Source organism: Canis lupus, chromosome 9, assembly GCF_011100685.1.
Source record: "Canis lupus familiaris isolate Mischka breed German Shepherd chromosome 9, alternate assembly UU_Cfam_GSD_1.0, whole genome shotgun sequence".
Classification (NCBI taxonomy): Eukaryota; Metazoa; Chordata; class Mammalia; order Carnivora; family Canidae; genus Canis; species Canis lupus.
Window position 1 is genome coordinate 59,002,625 of NC_049230.1, and position 26,541 is coordinate 59,029,165.

The following is a 26,541-nucleotide window of genomic DNA, read 5'->3' on the forward strand; positions in this document are numbered from 1 at the left end:
GGAGGACCCCTGATGGAGGAGGGGGTGCAGGTTTCTTCGGGTGGGCTCGAGGGTTCAGGGGGCCGTAGGTTGAGGCTCGGGTTACGGGAGCGCAGCGCGGGGGCCTCCGGGGCCGCGCCGAGCAGCGCCGAGCGGACTACATTTCCCGGCAGCCCCCGCGCGCGGCGTCGGCGGCGGCGGCGGCGACGACGGCGGCGCGGGCGGGAGGCGGCGGCTGTGGGCGGGGCGGGGCGCGCCGGGTACGCGCGCCGGCGACCATGGCGTTCGCCGGGCTGGAGCGAGCGCAGTAGCCCGGGAGGCGGCCGCGGCGGCGAGGGAGCGAGCTTCGAGCGGGCGGGCCCAGCCTGAGGGAAGGGAGGAAGGGGCGGGGAGAGCGCCGGAGGGAGGCCGGTCGGCTGCGGGCGGGCGGGCAGCGCAGCGCCGAGCGGGGCCCGCGGGCCCATGAGGAGGCCCGGGGACCATGGGCTCCAGGATCAAGTGAGTGCGGCCGGGCGGAGCCGGGCCGGGCCGGGCCGGGCGCGGGGCGGGGAGGCCGGGCGCGGGCTGCAGGCCGCGGGCGGCGCGGGCGGCGCGGGGGACTTGTTCCGGGGCCCGAGGGGCTCCCCGCGTGCCGGCGTCGCGCGGGGAGGGGGACGGTTGCCATGACGACCCGGGGAGGCGCGGGGGCGGGTGCGCGCCGGGGCAGGGCTCGGGTGGCCGGTGGCCCCTCCTGCCCGGAGAGTGGGAGCCGCGGGCATTCCCTCGGCAGCGGAGCCTCTGGACTGTGGGCGGGGGGGGGGGGGGGGGGGGGTGGAGGCGTCCCCGGAAGCAGCGCCCCAAACGGGTGTGTTCGGGGCCCCCTGGGAGTCGGGCAGCTCCCGGGAGGTCTGCTTGCGGCCTGCGGTCCTGGGCCACTCACGGATCCAAGGTCTGCGTGGCTGGAGGACGAAGGCCATTTTCCCTTCCCTCCTCCCCCCCCCCCCCTTATCTGTGAAAGTCTGCACTCAGCAAGGGCCAGAGGCTACGAAGGAAGATGCCTCCTCCGTGTCGTAACTGAGCACCTGGCCTTGGTGGTGGTGGCTGGAAAGGCTTTGTGATCCAGCCTGGCCCATTCCCTCATTCATTCACCCGGGGGTCCTTGGTGGACGATTGGTTTTCTGGGGGGGGGGGGGGGGGGGGGAGGGGGGTTGTTGACACGCCAAAGTCGGAAGCCACGGAAACATTGTTGCCTTCGCTCTGGACCCAGGAGTTGACTCTGGAAAGTGCAACTTTGACGCATTCCGGTCTGGGTGTGTTGCTTCGGAGTCTATCTCCCCTCCCCAGCCAGGTCCTTTTCGCGGCCTCTCCCTCCCTCAGCCTCAGCCCCCGAACATGAGATGCCTTATCTCTAATCACTAACAAATGTTCACTTTTCTCTGTGAGCAGTAGAGTTGTTTAAGGGCACTTAGAGACCAAATTGTACAGCGTAGGCCTTTCCCTAGACGGCTTCCCTAGGACACTTTGAACCTGCTGCTTACAAGAAAGTCTGTGGAATGTGTCTGTTTCAGCACTTGGAGAAGAATAACGCTGGGGAAGTTTGAAAGGGCCTTGAGGACGAACTCTAATAATCATCCAGACGTCCCTCATGTTCTGTCGGTGTCCGTGCAGCATGACCCTTGCCCATCCTTGTAGGATGTGGCCTGGAATGGCTTGGCTTAGGCTTCCCGTTCACTAAATGTCTGTGCTGCAGCAGCCTTGAGACACCTGCTGAATGAAGCTAGAGAAGTGTGCTCACGGTAAGGAAAACGGAAGAGTTGGACGAGCACGCTGTTCAGTCTTGATTTTGTGGGAGCAACTGGAGGAAGTTAGAAGCGTGCTGCAAGCCACAGTGAAGAAGGGATTCGGGAGGTAAAAAGACGCGCCGTCTTTGTAAAAGCATTGGGGTTAAGGAGGTACTCCAGGTTTGACTCCTACTTCCGAGAAGGAGTCGTAACTTGAGTTTCAATAGCACTTAGAGACACTTTCCAGAAGCCACCTTGTAGTCACAGAGTACGCTTGTGAGGATGCTTACCTTTGTTACGGAGAAGTTTAGACACCTGCCTGATGTGAGACCGTCAGTGTCAGGACCAGCCTGAAAATCCAACCAGTGGAAGGTCAGATAACTTGACCTCAGGTCTCTGTCTTGTTCTTGAAAGTTGCAGGTTAGCATAGATTTTTCAGGTGTGTTTTGTGGAACCCATTACTGTTACATCTGAGCACTTGGGCGAGGGAACTTACAAAGGTGTGAGATTAGTGTAAAGAATAGCCTTTTTGATCTTGAAACTAGACTGCTCTAGGGTAAAAGCTTAGGCTTGGGACATCGCTTTACTTGTGGTGAGACCGAAAGAGTATGAAGAGAAGTTATGAAAAATAATTGTGATTTTTGGTGACTCTTGACTAAGCAACTTCCGTCTGCAGCTAGGAATGGGGATTGGACAGGTGGCTAGGGACCATCTACATGGATGCTGCCCTCGTCTCTGGAGGAAACCGAGCTTTGGTCACTAACTGTTCTACGCTGACAGGAAAGAACGGAATTGGCTCAAGGTGTCGAGCTGCCTGAGTTGGAATCTAAGTGCGCAGGCTCTGTTGTGTAGGGACAGTCTTGTGTGTGTCTGTGTGTTGGCATGGGGGTGGAGCAGAGAGCACTCTGGGGCCCCTCAACAGGAGAGCACTCTGGCAGCCGGTGTTTCCTCTTATCTCTGATACTATGTGGCCTAGTCAGGCTGATGATGTGGAATCAGATCTGGTGCAAATTCCAGCTCTTTTGTCTATTGACTGTGGAACTTCTCACAAACTACTTTCACTCTCAGTTTCCCTGAGGCTATAATGGGGAAGACTATATGCTGCAGAGTCATAATGACCAATAAATGCTATATCAATATGATTGCAGGGCTTTTATTTAAAAATTCAGTAATTGTTAATTCTCTTTTACCTTTTCTATCAAAAAAACTAAGAAAACCCATATTTTTTTTAATGCAAGAAATGTCAGAGAATGGTATGTTTCAAGAAATGAAAAAAATTTTGATCATGGCATTGGACTGTTAATATGAAGAGCAGGGCTTAACATTCTCTCATTATTAAAAAATAAAAGTTGATTAAAACAATACTGTGTGTAATTGTGCAGCTGGTGTCTGTCGTATGATTAGTAAAGCAGGTGCGTTGCTAGGCACAGGTGTTGATCACCTTTTAGTGCTTGATCAGACTTCAAGCTAAGACTGGTTGAGCACAATCCCTGTGTCAGGCATGATGGTACTGCATTATGTGAACCATTTCATCAAATCCCCACAACTGTCCAATGATGTAGGTACTACTAACCACATTTTTCATATGAGAGAATGGGACTTTATTTGCTATGATTAGATGCTACCCCCAGGAAGCCTGCCCTGATGCCGGTTCTGCACCCCCAGCTGCCTCTGCAGCCTAGGTCAGCGGCCCTCATCTGCGCAAGCACCCCCTAGCCTAGGCCAGGTGCCCCTCGTTTGTGCATCTTCTCTTCAGCCTAGGCCAGGTACCCCTCATCTGTGCATCCTCTCTTCAGCCTAGGACATGTGCCCCTCCCATGTTTCTGTCGCCCCTTGTGTTTATCACTGTCTGAGTAACTAAATGCAATTCCTTGACTGTCTTCCATGTTAAGACGGACATAAACCTCTTGAGAGCAGGACTGGCTTATTCGTCCTTGAGTTCCCTGTGTCAGACCTGGTACCCGATACACAGAGTTGTTCAGAAAGAGTTTATGGAATGGTTTAAGAAGTATGGTAGGATCTGAATTAAGGTCCTGACTAAGGTTCTGAGTTGAGTGTACATAGCATTAAAAGAACAACTTGTTATCTGAACTCTTGAGGACCAAGAGTTTTTTTATGTTTTTAAGTTAATTGTCCTAGTCTATGTAGAAAATTACTTTTTCTAAAAAGTGTTTAGTTCCTGTTCATTTAAATAACATGGTCTAGCTTCAAACCAAGCGTCTGTCTACTTGGGCAGGGAAAGAGAAGGTCACTGTTGTGCAGGTAGCACCCTGGAAAGCTCCTGAACTTTAAACCCTAGCAGACCTTAATCTAGAGGGGTAAAAGGAGCAGCGCTAACTGGCAATCTTCAACAGGTATGTTTAAATCTTATTTAGTGTTTGAGTGATCCCAGTGGACTAGAATGTGGTTAATATGAAGCAGTTTAACTGATAATGCAGACATACAGAAGGAAACTGTGTGGCAGTTTAATATTGCTTGTGGTGACATCCTAGAAATTGTTTCCAGGCACCAAGGGCAGGAAGTGGATTGTAAGTAATCGAAGGAAGTATTCTAAGTGAGTTTGAGGAAACCTGACATTTATGGATGCAGAGAAAGGCATACTCTTTAAGATTTGAAGGCATAGGGACACGACGGGGCAGCTCATTTGGCCTGGTGGTGGTATGTATTCTACATTAGCCAGCATACCTGTCTTCTGTCCCTGTCAGACTGTGACCTCTTTGAGGTTGGTGACCAAAAAGCATATCTGTTTATCCACTCTCTAAGAGTGTGAAGCACATATTGAGCACTCAGAAAATGTTAGTTTTTATTGGTATTGTCATGATTAGTTGTACTAGTTCACGTGCTTGGTAGTGGGCTAAGTGCTAAGGACATAAAAATGAGAAGGTTTTTCTTCACTTTAAGGTTTTCCAACGTAGTAGTGAGACAGAAATGTGAAACCAACTCTCTCCAGGCCCCCTTCCCTACCAAAAAAAAACCACCCCCAGTTTGATACAGTCTGATCAATGCTACGGTGGAGATGCAGCTAGTCCTGAATAGGTAAAGAAGTGGAGAGACCGTTTTCCAAGGACGGTTCAAGGAAGGAAGGCAGGCTTCATCAAGAAGGTGTTTTAGCTGAGACAGGAGAGATGAGTAAGGGTGTGAAAAGGGCAAGAGTGGTACCAGAGAGGAATGGTGATGATGGTGGCAGTAGTCTCATTAGAGGGAACAGCATAAGTGTGAAGATGTGGCATATTAGGGGAAAAAAAATGTTAAATAACATTTTTAGGCCCATGCCAGGAATTGTGTTAGACATTGAGAATTTTGATGCTGAATAATACATATTCATGCCTACTCTCATGGAGCTTAGGGTTTGGTGGACCTAACAGGTTAAAAAAAACATCAGTTTCCTTAAAGCTATGTGGATGTGCTAGAAAGGAAATGAGATGCTGAGGGAGAATGCAGGGGTAGCTGTCCGGTGTTAGAGCACTGAGGAAAAGTTTACTGTAGAACTGACATTTGAGCTGAGACTTCAAGCATGAGAAATCATTAGTCCTATAAGAGGACTGGGCAAAACTTTTCATTTCAGGCAGAGTTGAGCATACACAAAGGCCTCAAGGCAAGAAAACCCTAAACGCATTTCAGGAATTGATAGAAGGCCAGGGGTTTGGGTAATGACTGATGGGACAGAGCCTTGAGGTAAGTCCAGAGATATACACTGGGGCCTGACTAGGGCCTTGTAGGCCATGGCAGTCAGAAAACAACTTAAGATGTAATTAACACACTATAACATTTATTTTTTTTAAATATAGAGTTAAATGGTTTTAAGCATACTCACAAAAATGTGATCAATCATTACTATCCAATTTAAAAACATTTCATCGCCCCAGAAAGTAACTTTGTGCCCATTAGCATTCACTTCCACTCCTCCCAAACACTCTCCGCTCTCAGCAGTCACTAATCTACTTACAGTTGTCATAGACTTATTTTGGGCATTTCATATAAATGAATCATACAATGTATAATCCTTTGTCTTTCCCTTAACATTATAGTCTCAAAGTTTATTCATGTTATAGCATATAAATATTTCATTACTTTTTAATTGCTGAATAATATTTCATTGTATAGAAAAACCACACTTTATTCATCTATTCATCAGTTGTTAGGTTTTTGGGTTGTTTCCACTTTTTCGCTGTTATGAATAATGTTGCTGTGAACATTTTGTGTGGACATATGTTTTCATTTCTCTTGGGTATATACCTAGGAGTGGAATTGCTGGATCATATGGTAACTCTGTTTAAGAAACCGTTAAACTGTTTTCCAAAGCAATTGCACCACTTTCTGTAAAATGGTATCTCATTGCGGTTTTGATTTGGCCCAAGTGAATTCGTGTAGAAAACAAAAGATCGGAGTAGACAGAGATAGGTTCTCAGAAGAGGCTGAAACTTGAACTGAAAGAAAGGTGAGACTTAGTTAAGGGAGGGGACATTCCTAGAGGGAGAACAGTGGAAGTTTTAGGACTTGGGAGTGAGATAACCCCTTCTCATTGTTTTCTGGTACAGAGAAGCAGCTTTGGCACCTTAGGATAGCTCTGCTTCAGTCTTGTTTTTGGACTGCTCATCATAGGATCCTATTACCAAAATGCACCACAGACTTAGTTCTTTGGTGAAGCCTGTTGTGTAGCACAGCTGACATGTGTCTCTACTGTGGAATGAGACCAGAGTCCTCCCTCCAGGGCTCTTCCCGCTATTGCCTCTTCTCCCCCCCCCCCCCAACACAGTGCTCCCTTGCCTGTCCCCCCTGGAAGATAGTACAAAGACTTGGGGTGGTAGAATGAAAGTCTTGCTGGAGACTGAGCTCCCCATTATTAGTGCACAAAATCACTTGAATTTTCATGACTTTCTTGGATAATGTATTTGTGCAACTCTATTATTCTAATCATAATCATTTCAATCAACTTGGAGGGCTTTGGACAGTAGCTAGGAAGGTTGAAACAGGGAAGGTACAACCTGGAGTGTTGCTGTAGAAAAATGTCTCAGGCTGTTACATCTGTGTATAAGCTCCTAGCTGGGATTCTCATTGTGGCTTGCAAAGGTTTAGCCTTTTTCCTGGCCCTAGAGGGAACTAATCTCTGGATTTACAATATCCTTTTTGCTTAAAAGGATTTTGTTGGGAAATGGAAAGATAAACAAGAAAGAAAAATAAACCAAAGAAAACAAAAACAAAGTTGGTCTCTTGGACTTTTATTGGAATCCATACCCATTCTTTCCAAGTATTTAGGACTTGAAAAGGAGCCAAATAAAAGAAGTAACAAAAGGTATGTTCACAGTATTTGACTTCCTATAGAAAAGAGATAAGTTATATCTGTAAATTGGTTACAGTATTCAGAATATATTTTTTTCTTGGAGAACCTCTTAATGTGTAAATCAGTGGTTGTCAAAGATAAAAGACTGTAGGCAGAGGGAGCTGTGTGAAAGACAGGTATAGCAGAAGAACAGGACGTGTGAATAAAAGCTAGAGGAGATGAGGTTGAAAAGTAAGCTTATGCTACTGGGACATAATTCCAGTGAGAGACTGAGCTGGGAATATAATACAATCAGATTTGGGTTTTGAGGAAGATTGCCCTGGCAGCAGCATTGTAGAGCTGTGATATCTCTGGCCTGTACAAGATGATCCATTGGGATGTGAAAAAAATGTTAGAACTTAATTTTTTTTTAAAGATTTTACTTTATTTATTTATTCATGACCGACACAGAGAGAGAGAGGCAGAGACACTGGCAGAGGGAGAAGCAGGCTCCACGCAGGGAGCCTGACATGGGACTTGATCCCAGGTCTCTAGGATCACACCCTGGGCTGAAGCGGCGCTAAACCGCTGGGCTACCGGGACTGCCCTTACATTTGTTTTTATAACAACCTTCAAAATTTCTGTTTTTGTGTTTTCAAATGTATATATAAGTATAGTTGGACATTCCTATAACTTATAGATATGTGTATCAGGTGAACGCTCACATTTTTTGATAGGAAGGAGTACATGGAAAAAAAATTGGACACCACTGGTTTATGGAACTGTTATAGTTTGTGCTGTATAAGATCAAGGCCTGAAGTGAGGTTCTGGTTGGTGAAAGAAAAAGGACAGATTTGAGAAGATCTTAGGTAGAATTGACAGGACTTGGTGACAAATTACATGTAAGGGGCAAGAGAAGAATCAAAGATAACTTGCCAAGGTTAGCAAAGTTACATTATAAATGAGTGGAAGGTGAGGGCCAGTTATGTAATGTGTTTACTTTTCTGAGGAGAAGTGGAAAGTTATAATTGAGAGAAGGCATTGTAGTCTGCAGTGTGAAGGGAGGAACTCTTTTAGGGCTCCATAGTGTGTGTACTTCATTCGATGCGTAAGACTTGCAGTGGGCTGAGCCAAGTTGCTGAAGGGAAATCCGTCCATGTTAGGCTTAGAAAAAATAAACTTTTGAACTCACTTGAGCCACAGGAAAGGTTTCAAGGATGTTTCATTGATCTTGCTTAGCCTGTATGAATAAATAGGAAGAAGGAAACCAATGTAGAGGAAGATGCTCTTTGACTCCCACGTGGACAGTTCTTGTGTTCAAGGGTATGAGAGGAGCTGGGGGATGTGAGCCTTGGAGACACGTGTGCCCATCTAAGTCCCAAGTTTCTGTGCCTCAGTATATTTAAATTTTTTTTTTTTTTTTTTTTTTTTTGTGAAAGGAAGCGAATAAAATCACCTGTAGGGTTGTTATGAGGATTAGAAGCAATCTTGTATCTTACCTTCAGCAGAGAAAGGATTGTTGAGTAAATGGCCGCTTACACTAATATCGCTTGAAAGAGGATGGGCACACTTGTCTGAACCCCTGGAGTTAATGTCAAACCAGTGTTCCTTTTTATAGGTTTAAATTTTATTTTATTTTATTTTATTTTATTTTAATTAATTAATTAATTTGTTTATTTATTTATTTTTAGCCATAGAGAAAGTATTTGCTTCCTCTCTGTGAGTATGTTAGGGTGATGTGTTATATATTTGAAGGACTGTGATCCTTGTGTATGCAAAACACTATTCCTCTTGCTGGCTAGGAGAAAAGAAAAAGTCCACTTAGATAGGAGGAGTATACAAATAATTAGAACAGTAGTATTTAACATTTTATGCTTCTCCTCTCAAGTAATAGTTGAGAATTTTATTCAATTTTACATAAGATTTACACCATTTATATTTATCTTTGCTTAGCTGGTAGTACTGTTCACTTGTCTTTTTTTTTTTTTTTTTAAGATTTTAGGTATTTATTTGAGAGAGAGAGAGAGAGAGAGAGAGAGAGAGAGAGAGAGAGAATCTGAAGCAGACTCTGCAGTGAGCACAGAGTCCAACACAGGGCTGTATCCACAACCCTGAGGGCATGAACTGAGCCGAAACCAGAGTCTGGCACTCAACCACCTGAGCCACCCATGTGCCCCCATTTCTAGTCCTTTTAATGTAACTTCTAATTTCTTTTTCTTGAGTACTTAAAATTACTGTTCTTAAAACTTTTTTTTTGTTTGTTTTTTTTTTAGGGAAATTTTACACATCTACAAAAGTAGAATAGTACAATGAACCCTCAAATGGCCATCACTGTTAAAACACTTAATTTTAATTAATGTATGGGTTGTTTAGTTCTATTTATAGGTAACTGGCTAAAACTCCTCCTGCCCTCCAATCCTGGATTATTTTGAAGTGAATACCAACTGTCTTATCACATTTTTTTTTTTTTTTTGAGAGAGGGAGAATCTTTTTTTTTTTTTTTTAAAGATTTTATTTATTTATTCATGAGACACACACAGAGAGAGGTAGAGACACAGGCAGAGGGAGAAGCAGGCTGCATGTAGGGAGCCTGATGTGAGACTCGATCCCGGGCCCCCAGGATCACACCCTGGGCTGAAGCAGTGCTAAACCGCTGAACCATCGGGGCTGCCTGGAGGGAGAATCTTAAGCAGACTCCACTCCCAGCACAGAACCCTATGTGGGACTAGATCTCACTACCCTGAGATCATGACCTGAGCCATATTCAGGAGTCAGACGCTGAAGCAACTGCATCACTCAGGTGTTCCTGTCCTCTCTCATTCTTAAATATTTCCATATGTGTCTCTAAAAGACCTTCTTTAAAAAAAAAACAAAAAAACAAAAACCAAAAAAAAACAAACAAAAAAAAGTAACAATGACATCACACCTAAAAATTTCCTTTTTTAGGAGAAGGAAATCTTGTCTTTTTCCTCCTTCCAGTTTATTGAAGAAGTGTGTCATTTGTCCCATGTACTTTACATTGCATCCTGTTTTATATGTCCTGTCCCCTTTATTTCCTACAAATTGGTAATTAGATTTAGTTATTTGATCAGGCTCAAGTTCATTTTCTTAGCAAGAATGCTTAAAATGTGATGATAGGTACGTTCATCAGAAGGCACATTATGTCTGATTATCTTTTTGGTCCATTAATTTATTAGGGACTGTAAAATGGTGATATTTTGCACCTATCAATTCTTCATATTAGCTATAATACTTCTATATAGATAAACTTCCCCATATCTACTATTTGGTTACCTTGAGGTACAGTTCATCTAGGAAAGGTAGGTTAAATATTTAATTCTCTTCATTTTTCAAATAGTTTCAAATAGTTTCTAGTGCTTTCTTTCCTTTCTTTCTTTCTTTCTTTCTTTCTTTCTTTCTTTCTTTCTTTCTTTCTTTCTTTCTTTCTTTCTTTCTTTCTTTCTTTCTTTCTTTCTTTCTTTCTTTCTTTCTTTCTTTCTTTCTTTCTTTCATTTATGATAGACATGGAGAGAGAGAGAGAGAGAGAGAGGCAGAGACACAGGCAGAGGGAGAAGCAGGCTCCATGCCGGGAGCCCGATGTGGGACTCGATCCCGGGTCTCCAGGATCACACCCTGGGCCAAAGGCAGGCGCCAAACCGCTGAGCCACCCAGGGATCCCCAGTTTCTAGTGTTTTCAAAAAGTGACCCCCCCCAAGTGTCACTTTATTTTTTTATTTTTATATTTTTAAAAGATTTATTTATTCATGAGACACACACACACACACACCCCGAGAGAGGCAGAGACCCAGGCAGAGGGAGAAGCAGGCTCCACGCAGGGAACCCGGTGTGGAACTCTATCCCGGAATCCGGGATCACGTCCTGGGCTGAAGGCGGCGCTAAACCGCTGAGCCACCCGGGCTGCCTCACCAAGGATCCTAGGAGTCTGGGCTCTGTACCCAAGACCTGGAGAATGCCACCCCACCCTGGCCAGTACTGGACCCAGAGCCCTTTCCCAGCCCTTAAAATTGAGGGACCCGTCCAGTTCAAAGAGCAGAGGATATGTGAGACGGCTCCCCCACCCACGTCTGAAATTGGGATATCTCTCCTACCCAGCCCCCCTTACCTAGGGGACCACTGTTCCCCAGCCCTGAACTTGGGGCTTAGAGACCAGAGCATCCGTGGCCAGCCTCAAACTCTGGACCCAGAGATACTCCAACCCCCAGTCTGGGACCTGCCCATCTACCATGCTCATCCCTAAAGCTGGGATCTGGGACTAAGGCTCTTGACCCTACCCCAGCTTTGAAACCAGGTCAGGGCATTGCCAAATCTTGAACCCTGGCCCCAAGTGTTCCCAGCCCCCTTCAGGACAGAGGATTCAGGCATCCTGACCCTGTTGAATCCTTGGTTCCAGGTGACCCAAACACTCAAAAGTCCCACTTGCCTCCCTCCAGCTTCCAAAGTTCTACAGTGATGAGGACCGTGGGGTGAGTGGAGCCCTGACGCAGCGTGGGGCATCTGTGTCAGTGTTACTGCAACAATAAAGGCTTGCATCGCTCGAAAAAAAAACAAAAACAAAAACAAAAAACTGCTCCTATCACTTTAAAAACAGATTTAAACCTGTTTCTGTGTATGAATCTACTATAGTTCTCTTCATTGATGTTTAATTTGTCCCATCTTTATCTAGTGACAGCTTCTTCAAGTTAGTGTCTCGAATCCTTTTGACAGGATCCCAGTAGTTTTTAATAGCTCCCTTACCTTTTGGTAGGACAAGATGTTCTGGGCTTATCTTCTATTTTTACTGCTCCAGACTTGTATTCCTGTTTCTTTTCTTCTTTCCCTTTCCCTTTCCCTTTCTCTTTCTCTTTCTCTTTCCTTTCTCTCTCTTTCTTTCTTTCTTTCTTTCTTTCTTTCTTTCTTTCTTTCTTTCTTTCTTTCTTTCTTTCTTTCTTTCTTTCTTTCTTCTTCTTTCTTTCCCCTTCTTTTCTTTTCTTTTTTTTTCATTCCTCTGTTTCTGTAAGGAGTCTTGCTTCCTTTTTGTGGGATATGGTATTAGAGATTATGGTTTGGGTTTTGGGACTCTTTATTTTATTTTTTTGCTACTAAGTCTGCTATTATTTTAGGCTTTTCCAGGGGTCAGCACTAGGAAGTAAATATGTGTATGTTAAAGGTAAACTGTTCATATTGATATTTCCAATTTAAGACTATAGCACTTTTATTTAACCTCATCACTCTTGTATCTGAATTTCCTATCGCTCATATCAAAAGTGATTTCCAGCGACGCCAATATAAGTACTTTTGCATTATCCCGCAATACCCACGTAACTCAGCAGCAATACCAATAATAGGTTTATTGGTTTTGTGTTGCTTTTTTAAATTTGACAATTCTTTTTTGTCTTTAGATTCTATCCCAGTAGGAAAGTATAGTTAAGTTACTGTTTAATTAATTAATTAAAAGATTTTATTTGTTTATTCATGAGAAACACAGACAGGGTAGAGAGAGAGGCAGAGACACAGGCAGAGGGAGAAGCAGGCTCCATGCAGGGAACCCCATGTGGGACTTGATCCTGGGTCCCCAGGATCACGCCCTGGGCTGAAGGCGGTGCTAAACCGCCAAGCCACCTGGGCTGCCCATATTGAAGCTTTTAAAACAGTAACTTAGGGCAGCCGGATGGCTCAGCGGTTTAGCGCCGCCTTCAGCCCAGGGCGTGATTCTGGAGACCCGGGATCGAGTCCCACGTTGGGCTCCTTGCATGGCGCCTGCTTCTCCCTTTGCCTATGTCTCTGCCTCTCTCTCTCTGTGTCTCTCATCAATAAATGAAAAAAAAAAAAAAAAAAAAAAACCCAAACCATTAGTAGTTTGTTTTTTTTCCTGTGGTTGTGTCACCAACTCAATACATAGTTTTTTTTTTTTTCCTTTTAATCTTTGGGGATTGCATTTCAAAAATAATTTTGTTTTGTAATCACATAAAATAATTATATAGTTTCAAAGCCAAATTTATAGTCTACAAAAGAGGTATATAGTATTCGGTATGTTCTGAGAAATTCACTTTCCATCTCTCCCTCATCACTCTGTTCCTACCCTCTTTCATAGGTAATTTTTTAAAATGCATTTGTCATGAGGAAAATAAAAAGGTAAATACATATGTATATTCACGTTTTCTCCCACAAGCCCCTCAGGTAAATGGTACCATTCTGAATGCACTTTTCTCTCCTTCCCTTTTCTCGTTTTTTTTATTTATTTATTTATTTATTTATTTATTTATTTATTTATTTATTTATTTATTTATTTTTAAATTTATTTATGATAGTCACAGAGAGAGAAAGAGAGAGAGGCAGAGACACAGGCAGAGGGAGAAGCAGGCTCCATGCACCGGGAGCCCGATGTGGGATTCGATCCCGAGTCTCCAGGATCGCGCCCTGGGCCAAAGGCAGGCGCCAAACCGCTGCGCCACCCAGGGATCCCCCCTTTTCTCGTTTTATACCTTGTAAAGAGGTCCCTTCTAGCAGTGACTAAGGATCATCCTCATTTCTCTACAGGGACAGCATAGTAATCCAATGGATGGATGGATTATGGATTATTCAATCTTATACTGATGGCTACTTAGATTGTTTCTAGTGTTATTATAAATGGTGCTGTAATGAATAATTTATGTGCCTTTCTGTATTTTTACATTATACCATTGGGTTAGATTTTGAGAAGTGGGATTGCTGAGTCGGAGAGTAAATTTATGTGTAATTTTCTTAAATAATGTCCGATTCTCCTCCACAGGGATTGGGCCAGTTCATATTCCCACAAATCAGGGTGCCTGTTGCTTTATAGCTTTACCAATGGAATGTGTTTGTCATTCTTTAAAAACTATTTTAATCAAAGTTATAAATGCACATGGTAAAAGAGTTTGTTAAGGGCTCAGGATGAAGAGCATTGATTCTATACGCTATCCCATAAGAACCTATATTAACAGTTTTACTTCTAGTTCTTCTGGTGGTTAAGCCATAACCCCAATGTAAATTTCTCTTGTAGTTTATTTATTTATTTTTTTTTAATTTTTTATTTATTTATGATAGTCACACACAGAGAGAGAGAGAGGCAGAGAGACATAGGCAGAGGGAGAAGCAGGCTCCATGCACCGGGAGCCCGATGTGGGATTCGATCCCGGGTCTCCAGGATCGCGTCCTGGGCCAAAGGCAGGTGCTAAACCGCTGCGCCACCCAGGGTTCCCTCTCTCTCGTAGTTTAACCTTAGGCAGGTTGACTCCCTGAAGTGAAAGATGATGAGTGCCTTTATAGTAATTCTCTTTTCCTCTTCTAGTGTTTTATATATTTGTATTATTTCACATTCTTATAATGGTTTTATTTTGACATCATTATTTAACCTTTTTAAAAATTCCATTAACTTTCAACAGTGTCTCATAATCCCCCACTGTCTAAAAGGAAGGTTGTTGTTTTTAGTTACTCTAAGCTGTACTTTTGCTTTTATATGGTTATTTTAGTTCTGGTCCATGGCCAGAACCAAATCTTTTATTTTTCCTTAGGTTAAGTCTAAAAATTAAATGTTATTATGAATTTTTAAATAAAAGTGTTATTATGAGTATTTACTATTTAGAGTAGGCCAGATAGGGTGCAGAGATAACCTTTTCTTCCTTTTTTAGTGCATTGCCATCCCATTTGGAGGAGAATGTTCTTTACATCAGGGTCATATAAACTTTTTTTCTTATAATCTATCCAGAATTAAAAGTTATGCTCTATATGTTAATATATAGATTAGTTTTGCATTTATCTGCACAAAAAGCACAGGGGGACTTGTATAGAGAGCAGCCCAGGGTGTCACATGAGTACTTCCATCCTCATGTTGGCAGACAGAAGCCTCTACTTCTCAGCCTTTGTGGGGGCTGGGGCACTTTGGGGAGCATGAGTCTTGGCTTTGACTTTGACCTTGTTGGTAGCCTCAGGCCAGCAGAGCTTGGCACCCTGGCAGTGTTATAATAAGCATATCTCTCAAACTTGGGACTGATGCCTTTCAGGATCTTGAATTTAACAAAGGCCTCAATCGTCTTAGTTTTATTTTATTGGTCTGCATCTTCTTTAGATCCTTCTTGTGTTTCTTGACAAAGTTTAAGGTTCTTAGGAACTTAGATTCCACCTCCTTAAAACATATCTTTATGATTAAAGTTTACTGATGCCATTCTATGCATTTTGGAACTGATTACATGTGATGTGGTTCTTGGACTTGACTGTGTCTACATCGCTGCCTACAGTCCAGAAAGTGCTTAAGACTGGGAAAGAGGGACGCCGGGGTGGCTCAGCGGTTGAGTGTCTGCCTTCGGCTCAGGTTGTGATCCTGGGGTCCTGGGATCGAGTCTTGCATTGGGCTCCCTATGTGGAGCCTGCTTCTCTCTCTGCCTATGTCTCTGCCTCTCTCTCTCTCTGTCTCTCATGAATAAATAAGTAAAATCTTAAAAAAACAAAAAAAGGTTGGAAAAGAAAGAGCCATATCTGGATTTTGATTTTTTAAAATAGTAGTCTCTTTTTCCCCTTCTCCCTGTATTCCTAATCCTTTCCCCCTCTTGCATTGTTTGCTTTATCATAACCTTAATTTTTTCCAAACTTGAAATCATACTTGCAGTTTTACTAAGGCTTTTTTTTTTCTTCTTCTTGAAGGTTTCTTCCTACCTTCCTGTTGTGATCTGTGCAAAGTTAGCTATATTGTTGTAATCCTGGAATGTCCCTTCATCATGCTCCTATTTCATTATTTCCTGGCCCCTGTGTTATTTTGTTTTAATTTATTTGCTGGAATACATATTCAAGTCCTTTTTTTTTTTTTTTTTTTTAAAGATTTTATTTATTTGTCATCACAAGCAGGGGGAGCAGCAAGCAGAGGGAGAGGGAGAAGCACGCTTCCCACTCAGCAGGGAATCTGATGTGGGGCTCCATCCTAGGACCCCTGGATCATGACCTGAGCTGAAGGCAGACACTCAACTGACTGTGCCACCCCGGTGCCCCCATATTCACATTCTTAAAGGAGACAACCACAGTAACGGATTTGTAGAAAGGGTGCATTTGAATTTTTGCGTGTCGGAAAAATGTCTACTTTCTCACATCTGATTGATAGTTTGTATGGTGCTAAAGTTTTAGGCTAAAAATAAAAAAAATTGCCCTGAGAACTTTTTTTTTTTTTTAAAGATTTTATTCATGAGAGAGAGAGAGAGAGAGAAAGAGAGAGGGAGAGAGAGGCAGAGGGAGAAGCAGGCTCTATGCAGGGAGCCTGATGTTGGACTCGATCCCGGGACTTTAGGATCATGCCCTGGGCTGAAGGCAGGTGCTTAACCGCTGAGCCACCCAGGGATTGCCTGCCCTGAGACCTTTTTTTTTTTTTTTTTTTTTTTTTTAAATTTTTTTTATGGGAGTTCAATTTGCCAGCATATAGCATAACACCAGTGCTTATCCCGCCAAGTGCCCCCCTTGGTGCCCATCACCCGGTCACCCCAACCCCTTGCCCACCTCCCCTTCCACTACACCTTGTTCATTTCCCAGAGTTAGGTGTTTCATGTTTTGTCACCCTCACTGATATTTTCACTCATTTTCTCTCCTTTCCCTTTATTCCCTTTCACTAATTTTTATATTCCCCAAATGAATGAGACAATATAATGTTTGTCCTTTTTGTTTGTTTGTTTGTCCTTTTCTGATTGACCTATTTCACTCAGCATAATACCCTCCAGGTCCCTCCATGTCAAAGCAAATGGTGGGTATTGTCATTTCTAATGGCTGAGTGCCCTGAGAACTTTTAAGAAAGTTTCCTACTGTCTTTTTCTTTCTTATGTGAGACATTTATTTTCTCACTGCTCTGGAGGCTGGAAGTCCAAGATTATGGTGCCTGCAGGATTAGCTTCTGGTGAGATCTTTCTCCTTGGCTTCCTTCTTATCATACCACCCTATATGTGCCCAGTCTCGTCCTACTGTCTTCTTTCGGCTGGCTTCCTCTGACACTACTTCAGAAGGGGAAGGGAGTATTTTGCCTTCTTATTGCCAATTGGGATATATATGTAGGTTCCTTGTTCAGGCTTCATTAATACCCAGGGTGGGAAATTCCCTTTTACTAGGTAGTGGGTGGGAGTTCTGATTCTCTTAAGAGGCCTCCACTGATACCCCTCAGTGGGTACTACTCAGGTAGAGTAGTGCCTTTTTAAAATTTTTTTTTTTTAAGATTTATATACTTATTTTAAAGAGTGCAAGTTGGGGGAAGGGGCAGAGGGAGAGAGAGAATCCTCAAGCAGACTCCTTGCTGAACACAAAGCCTGATGCAAGGCTTGATCCAGGACCCTGAGATCATGACCTTGAGCAGAAATCAAATCGGCTGCCTGTCTGACTGAGCCATCGAGGTGCCTCTAGAGTGGTGCCTTTTTGCTGCTCTCACCATGGCCTCAGTTATAGCCACAGGAGAGTGGAAGTCCAGGCTCTCTCCACGTTCTCCACTGAAACCACATCAAGGGGGTCCTCATTCCTGCTGGGGATGATGGAAGTCCCAGCCCTTTACTTGATTTTCTTGGCAGTGGTGGGTAGATGGGAATCTTCATGACATTCTAGTCAAGGTAGAAATTTGGTTTTCCTTCCTGCTTGTCCTTTGCCAGCTTGAGTGGAGGTGAGACCACACAGGTTTTTCTGTGGTTTTTGGGTGGCATTTGATGTTTTTTTCCCTAAAAGTTTCCCAACTTGTTAGGCTGTCCCTCTTCTGGCCCTTTGGCTGACTTTTGTTGGAGATTTTTTTGGTCTGCATCAATTGGTATTTATGGGTTGCCAGCTTTAGTTATGAATGGAGGTTGAATTTTATCAAATGCCTTTTTTTTTTTTTTTAAGATTTTATTTATTCATGAGAGAGAGGGGGGGCACGCAGAAACAGGCAGAGAGAGAAGCAGGCTCCATGCAGGGAGCTCGATGTAGGACTCGATCCTGGAACTCTGGGATCACGCCTTGAGCCAAAAGCAGACACCCAACCACTGAGCCATCCAGGCGTCCCTCAAATGCTTTTTCTACATCTGTTGAGATGATCAAATGATTTTTCCCGTGTGTTAATGTAAGTGGCATTTATTTTCAAATGTTAAACTAACTGCATCCCTGGCATAATCCCATTGGTCATGATATATTATCCTTTTTATACATATTTCTGGATTCAATTTCCTGATATTTATTTTGTGGTCACATCTATATTCATAAGAGATTTTGGCTGTAATTTTCCTTTCTTGTAATGTTCTTGTCAGATTTGGTATCAAGGTCATGCTGGCCTCATAAAAAGGAAAGAGGATTATATTTTTAAATATTATAGAAGTGGTGTGGTTTTTAGTATAAAAAGTTATCAGTGATTGCAGCTTTTTGGATGAGCATTCAATTTAGGAAATATAAGCAATGGGAGCAGGGAAATGCTTATTTGTGTTTCCCTATAATATGAGGGGATAGGTATTCCTCCCTGCCCCCACATTATATACACATATTTATTTTACTTGTTTTGGCTGAATAATCCCGTGTCAAGGCCATCATGATGTTTTATCTTTTAGTGTTTTAGTGCATATCTCCTAAGAACAACTATATTCCCTCTATATAATGAGGATACTTTTATCACCAATGAATTTCACATTCATACAATATTATCTAATAAACTATTCATTTTTAAACTTTCCCAATTGTTCCAATAATGTCCTTTGCAGCTGTTTGTTTTTGAGCCTGGGTCCAATTAGGGATCATATGTTGCATTTAGTTGCCCTGTCTCTTGTTCCCTTTTATCTAGAACAGTTCTTCTGCCCTCCACCTTTTGGTTCTGGCATTCACTTTTTAAAGCATGCAGACCAGTTGTTTTATAGAATGTCCCACATTTAGAATTTGTCTCATTGTTTCCTCATGCTTAAGTTGATGTTTAAACATTTTGGCAAAAATACCTTAGGTAATGTGCCTAACGCCATGCATTTTTATCCTCCTTGGAGTTACTCTTTTATCTTCCATCCTTTTTTTTTTTAAGGCTCTTATTTGTTGTCTTTTTATCCTTTTGTTTCTGTTCTTGTTTTGTAAAAGTCATGTTTTTTCTGTTCTATTTAAGAACAAGTTTCCTGAAACATATTTCTTAATCATTTTCAGAGATATATTCTTCCAAGAGATGATGTTCCCTTTCCCTCATTTGTAGTATTTTTAAAAGATCTTTTATTTACTGTACTCCCTTGAGCAAGGTGTGCTCTGTCTGGATTTGCTGTTTACCATAAGCAGGGTGAATGGGTTACCATGGGCACTGTTCTTTGTGCCCTAGGTGACTGTCACATCCCCTTCTCAGATCCTGTAACTAAAGAACTGGTTCATACTCACCATTCTAGTTGAATTCCCAGTGAGTAGCAGGCCTTTGTGCTACTGAGGTAGAATTTTATTCCCTCACTGCCTGATGCTCTCCTATTCTGAATTAATGACCTATAGAAGAAACTAAAATTCCAAGTAGACTCCATTAGAGTTGTTCTTATCTCTGTTCTCACTGTACTTTTTATAATTATTGTAACCAATATAACTCATTTTAAAAAGTTAATTCAAGTGGTTAAGTAGCTCCCCGTACCTATTAAAAGTGTGTGTATGGGGCAGCCTGAGTGGCTCAGTGCCGCCTTCAGCCTAGGGCCTGATCCTGGAGACCTGGGATCAAGTCCCACGTCAGGCTCCCTGTGTGGAGCCTGTTTCTTTCTCTGCCCCCCCCACCCCATTGTCTCTCATGAATAAATAAATAAAATCTTAAAAGAAAGGTGTGTATGATCCAGGAGTGTAACCAGGATTGAAGGGCACAGTGGCTGAAGGTGGGTAGACCAATTAACCTGTTATAATCGGAGAGGTAATGAGGATTGATATTTGGATATTAACTTTTGGTTTGCTTTACAGTTTCTTTTTAAGAGTCCAGCTATCACTGAGAATTGTGAAAAGTATAGTATCAGAAGATTAGAAAGAGTTCACAACCAGATAGATGATGACTCTAGGGTTTATAGCCTGGGTGACAGAGAACTAGCATTAAAAAAAGGGAAATTGAGATGTTTTGGGTTGGATTTTTTTCATTGGTTTGATTTGGGTTCTATTGAGTGTGAGTTTAGTATCTATTTGGGAGCTCTCCAGCGACAGTTGAAATTTTGGACCTGTAGGTCATTGGAGAGGTGAGAGATAAAGATAGAGATTGGGAGTCAGTTATAAAATAGTGAATAGTGAGAACCAAAGACATTTCATGAATCCTTAGTAGGTGAAGGAGGGCAGGAGGGAGGAAACAGTCATCAGATGTTGGAGACCTCTCACCTCCTAAATCCAAACATCGGGTCTTATTGATTCATGTACTTACCTCCCCCACTGCTGTCCTTTTGGTCCAGGCCACAATACACTCACCATAATGGCTGTAATTCCTTCTAACTGGGCTCTTTACCACTCTTGCTTCTCTCCACTCCCATCTTGACAGTTTCCAGTATGAGTCTTCCAAAGGGCAAATCTGATCAGGTCAGTTCACTGTTACTATTCTTGTTTTTCCCGTGGTCTACAAACTTCATGAAGTCAGATCCTGTGCGAGCCTTTCTCACTATTAAAGGTAGTACAGTATGAGGCACATAGTAAGTACTCAGTTAATACCTATTGAATAATTAAATGAATGTTTAATATAGTGTTGAACTTTGGTGTTGACTGGGTTTCATCTTAAAAGAGTAGAATCAGTAAGCAGTTTTTTAATATATTTGACTCTACTATTTATGATTGTTCTGAATAACTGATGACCCCCAAATCATGTGGCTTTAGCAGATCCCCTTTGGGATTATAAATATTTATATTTATTTTTTCTGAGACTAGTGTTTTATTCCTGAAGTAAATATTGATAGAGTAAGTCTGGAATGTGTTGGTTTAACTGGAGGATGCAGCCTGGATGTGCTTCAGTTGTTGGGAGTACATTATAAGGTCATTTATTCTTATACCGATCACTGAAAGTTGTTTCTGCTCTACCTGTAAAATGGTTATTCTCTTTGGTGCCAGAGGATGGGCAGTCACAGCCTGGAATTAAAGAGGAAGAAATTTATAGGGATCCCTGGGTGGCGCAGCGGTTTGGCGCCTGCCTTTGGCCCAGGGCGCGGTCCTGGAGACCCGGGATCGAATCCCACATCGGGCTCCCGGTGCATGGAGCCTGCTTCTCCTTCTGCCTGTGTCTCTGCCTCTCTCTCTCTCTGTGTGACTATCATAAATAAATAAAAATTAAAAAAAAAAAAAGAAATTTATAGAATGTTCTGATGGCCTACTTCTTAATCTTTGCTCAGGCAAATTGGTCTCACCTTTCCCACCTTGGCCTGACTTCTTCATGCGAAAATTTCACATTGCACAGAAAGAATAGTTTAGCAGGAATATGAGTTGCACATTATTAGCTCAGTGGTGCTCAAACATATTCAGGTGATGAAATACCTAAAAATCATGGTGTTGTGTGGAATACTCTGAAATATATATTTTTAAAAGATTTTATTTATTAGAGACAAGGGGAGAGAGAGAGAGAGAGAGAGAGAGAGAGAGAGATAGGCAGAGGGAGAAGTAGGCTCCATGCAGGGAGGCTGACGAGGGACTCGATCCCGGGTCTCCAGGATCACGCCCCGGGCTGAAGGCAGCGCCAAACCGCTAAGCCACCGGGACTGCCCAACTGAAATATTTATGTATGAAAAGGCAAGCTACATTTTTCCTCCAAATCAGATACTATTTTATATTATATTTATGAATAGACAAGAATAAGCAGTAAGAAAGGTTTAAGAAAAATTTATGGTAGGACAACTTAAAATTAGATGACATTATTTTTGCATGCAAATTGGGAGGTGGCCATTTTTTGGCACTTCATTCTAGTTCCTAAACCTGCAGTGTTCTAAGTAACGTAGCTGGAGAATTATGAAGTTAATTGAATGCGGAGGGAGAAGAGGAACTAAAGTAAAAGGTGACAATATCAAGGTTTTCAATTTGGGAGCGTGAAAACCTCATGGACAGAAACTGGTGAGTCAGGAGGGAGAACCAGCAGGGAGGTCAAGAAGAATGACTTTGGTTGAGTGTAACTAATGATTATGGCAAAGGAGAAAAATGCAATAGGTAGTTAGGAGGTATGCTTAGTGCCTATCATGTAGTAAGGCTGTCGATAAATATTGGATGCTGCTGTTGCCAGGAAGAGAGCATGGAGATTTGAAACTCATTGGCACAGATGAAGAAAATGAAGCTATGAGAGTTGTTTGAGACTGAATATAGCAAAGCACAGTTCAAAGTTGAAGCCTGGGGCAAAGAAGAGACCTAGATAAGCAGTGTAGAATGCTGTTGGGATGTCAGTGGAAATGGGAATCCAGAGAAGATGATTTGGTTTAACAAAAGGTTGTGGATGTCCTTTGAGAAAGTGGTCTCGGTATGATACACATTCATTCATTCATGCAAGGCAGAAATGTAGGTGTTTTTTTTTTTCGATATCTCCCATATTATTTGTCCTTTTAGTATTATGATAAAGTGCTGTCAAATTTACCTTCCTGAGTAGGACACAAATGTGAAACTTCATAAGAGTATTGGAGATGTTAGACTTAACAAAATTAAAATCTTTTGCTCATCAAGTCACTCTTTAGGGAAATGAGAAGTCACCAAGTTCTAAAAGCTCAATTTATAAACTCTTACAACTCAGTAAGACATTCTAATAAAAATGGGCAAAAGATTTCAACACTTTATAAAAGAAGATATACAGATGGCAAATAAGCTTATGAAAAGATACTTAGCATCATTATTCATTGGGAAAATGCAAATTAAGACTACCTTGAGAAATCCCTGACACATCCAGTAGAATGGCTAAAATTAAAAAGACATTATGAAGTGTTAGTAAGAATGTGGAGCAACTGGCACCCTCTAGCTTTGCTGATAGACTCAGAGATAAGCCTTGGTATTCAAAGCCAACTTTATGGGTTCATTTTCCTGAGCTTTCCTCTTTCTATTATATCCCCAGTTCCCTGGGGCTCCCTGTTTGTTCTGCTGGCCAGAAAACTGGGGCTTTATTTATCCTGTTCTGCTGTGCACTTCCCATGACTGCATCTGTAGTTCAGACCTACCAGTGGGAGAACACAGAAGAAAAGAAAGTAATTGATTTGCCCCATTCTCTTAGGGTTACACTACTAATTGGGAAGGAAGGTGTTTTTTTTTTTTTTTTGTTTTTTGAGGGAGGTTCTTCACTCACCTCTTTAGGTACCTGTAGATCCTCCTTTCCCATTCCTTGAGCCTGAACTAAAATGCTTTTCCTGAAATTCTGTGCTGTTACTGACTTCCAGTTTTTGGACTGCTTTATGTCCATACCAAGTGATACTGGAGGAAAGAAAATGGTAAAAGTATAGTTTATCACAGACATAGTGAAACTTTTCTTATCTTCTACCCCAATCTGTCTACTATTGTTTACCTTCTGGATTCCTCAAATAGGTGCCCCATGAATTCTACCCTGGTTGTATAGATGTGTTTTATACCTGTGAGAGACAAGATGGAGTATGCCTACTATATTTTGCTTGGAATAAAGAACTTCCAGATTTCTTTTTATTTATTTTGCTCTGCATTCATTGGACTCCTTGAATGTGTGAATGTGTATCTCTTGTCAGTTTTGGAAAACTTTCAGCTCTTTTCATACCAAGAACTAAGTAAAGATGGGAATCCAAAAAGGTAAACAGAACCTTTAAACCAGCTTGGGTTGTGCCCATTCTCTTTACCTCTTTTGGAATATTGATTAGTCTTAGAATTTCTGTGTTTTTTGCTTTTTTATAATTTCTGACTCTAAACACTGTTCTGTGTAATTTCTGCAAGTTCACGAAATCCCTTTCGTTGTATCTCTAATTCATGTTGGTTGTGACCTTTCTGCTCATAGCCAACTGTTATGTTATTTTTTCTTATTTTGAGAAATAATTTGTTCTTTTTCAATTTTGCTTGATCATGTCATAGTTTTATTATTTTCAATCCTTTTATTTCTTTAAGCTTATTGAACATTCCATATCCTGTCTTTCATAATTCCAGTATCTGAAGTCTTCAAAAGACAGATTCTGCCATCTTAGATTTCTGAGGTTCTTATTTATAGACTTTCTTTTGGGGGGGGAGGTTCCAATTTTTGCCCATAAACTCCTGTTTCTTGGAGTTGTGTGTGTGTGTGTGTGTGTCTCCCTTCCATTCCTGGATTGAGGTTTTTGACCATTCAGTAGCAATCTCTTATGAGGGCCAGTTTGTGGTTGAACTTGCAGGAAGATTGCCAAGTTTCGAGAGTAATTGTTTTCATTATAGTTCCTGAGATGTGTATGTGTGTGGATGGGTTTCTATCTTGATCACCTTTGTAGTTTCAGTTTAAATTATGAGGGTTGGATATATATTATACTTTTTACCCCAGGCTGGATGTTACTTTTGGTTTGTATTTCTTGAGCCCTATTTAATTGAGAATGAATCTTGCATTGGGCAATGTAAATGCCTTCATAGGCAGAGCTAGTTTTTGTGTTTTACCTACCCTATTGGGTTCCTATCTTCATTCAGTTCTTCATTTTAATCTTCCTTATTTCCTTCCAAGCTCATCTGTGTATTTATTTGAGAAGATAAAAACATCCATTGTTTATTTTCAGTAGAGGATCAGGAGTGTACTTACTCTGTCCTATTGCTAGAAATGGAATTCACAGCTTCAGGTTTTCCAAGTTTGAACCTGATTTAGTTACTATTCTTCAAACTTTACATGAATACTTACACCTCTACTTTGATCATTTCCCCTGCTTACAATCTCCTGTCCTCCCCACCTAGCTGAATTCTGTTCACCCTCTGAAAAGATTCTACCCTTTCAAGAGAAGCATCACAGAGTGCCCTAGCTCAGTAGGTCACAAATATTTGGAATTTGCACCAGTAAAACCGTTTTTTTTTTTTAAGATTTTATTTATTTGACAGAGTACAAGCAGGGGGAGCAACAGGCAGGGGGAGAGGGAGAAGCAGACTCCCTGCTGAGCAGGGAGCCCAATGTGGGACTCATTCCCAGGACCCTGGGATCATGACCTGAGCCAAAGGCAGATGCTCAACTGACTGAGCCACCCAGGTGCCCTATGTACCAATAAAATCTTAAAAACAAGTTTTGTGGAACCACAAGGCAAAGATTATCTCCCATCATCATTTTTGAAAAGAAATTACATTTTTACAGCAAAGTGCAGGAAGAACATGTCAGATTCAGGATGGTTTTAAAATTTGAATTAAATCCTTTCATATGGAAAACCCACTGCACTGTCCCTAGTTCCTCCTTATTTTGCTACTGATTGTGAAGAGGCTCATCACAATGACTGTCCACAGGTAATCAGACCCATGGTCAGGAGGGAGGTCTTCACCTTGCAAGGCTACAGCACTTAGCTTTACCAAATATGCAGCACCTCGTCATGGATTTCCTCATGGCAGCTCATGTTTGATTGTTTATCTTTACATTTCATTATGTTCTATTTCCTTGACTAGGTTGTAAGCTCCTGAAGAGCCATTATATGTATGTATTTAGATTACTCATAAATATGTGTTGAATGAGTTAAATTTAGATGCCTCTCATGACAGTTGAAACCTAGAAATATTTATAGAGCACACATTTGAGTATATCACAGCTTTGAATGTTGTTTATTTCTTGAGGAAAAAGAAGTTTTAATATGAATCATGAGTCTCTTATTCATCTCACTTCTCCTCAGGGAAATTCATTCAGTTAGCAAACTTACTGAGTGCTTGTTAAAAGCCAGGCCTTTTGTTAGAGGCCGAGAATACAAAGATGGAATGAAACAAGGTTGCAGTCTAGTGGGTTATAGTATATATGAGTAGAACCTGTGGAATACCTCCTGGGAAACCTTATAAAGTAGAACTTTGAAACAAGTCTTGTGACAATGTAGAGAGAGCAACTGAGCTTTGTAAGGGAGTCAGGGAGGCCTCCAGAGAGAACAGGGCATTTGTTCATTTATTTATTCATTGATTCAGCAAACACCTCCAGTGCCTACTATTTGCCAAGCACTGTTGTAGACGCAACAGTATAGATGTAGATGTGCAAATACGATGTTTGGTGATACAGCACATTTTAGGAAGGAAATTGTAATCAAGAACAGAAGTCACAACAGACCTGGGTTTGAGTTCATATACTGCTACTTACTAGATATTTGTCCTTGGAGCAAGCTATTTAATTTCTTCAAGACTATTTTACAAAATGCACAAACACTCCCTTACCTCACAGGATTGTCATGTAGTTATAATGAGGTGTGGTATATAAAATGCTCAGCACAGTTCTCAGCCCTTCTGAAATTGCTCAATAAATGGTAAATATACATACAAGGCTCAGGTGATTGAGGCCCTTTGAGTGGTACAGGTTGGTTGGGGGTTGGTTGGGAGCCGGTGGTGGCAGAAGCTGAAGGGTATAGCTGAGGCTCAGTTGCAAACCTAGTTTGTCATGCTAATTAGCATCTTTATTTCTGAATGCATTGGGGAGTCTTGGATATTTGTTTTGTATTTTTGTCCTTATTTTCTAAATTGTGTTGTGGCATGTGG

General features: G+C 41.9%; 1 protein-coding gene across 14 annotated transcripts in view; it reads left to right on the forward strand.

Annotated features, from left to right (window-relative positions):
* The first annotated feature begins 329 nt into the window (after positions 1–329).
* Positions 330–26,541, forward strand: part of DENND1A (DENN domain containing 1A) — a 509,324-nt gene continuing 483,112 nt past the window's right edge. For 3 of the 14 annotated variants that reach the window (XM_038549410.1, XM_038549407.1, XM_038549409.1), the window contains exon 1: positions 1,164–1,866. In XM_038549410.1, coding sequence (XP_038405338.1) covers positions 1,730–1,866 — 137 coding nt within the window. In that variant the 5' untranslated portion in view covers positions 1,164–1,729. Of the gene's footprint in view, positions 478–1,162; positions 1,867–26,541 lie in introns of those variants that run through there. The other 11 variants (XM_038549417.1, XM_038549416.1, XM_038549414.1 and 8 more) reach the window with 9 other exon arrangements.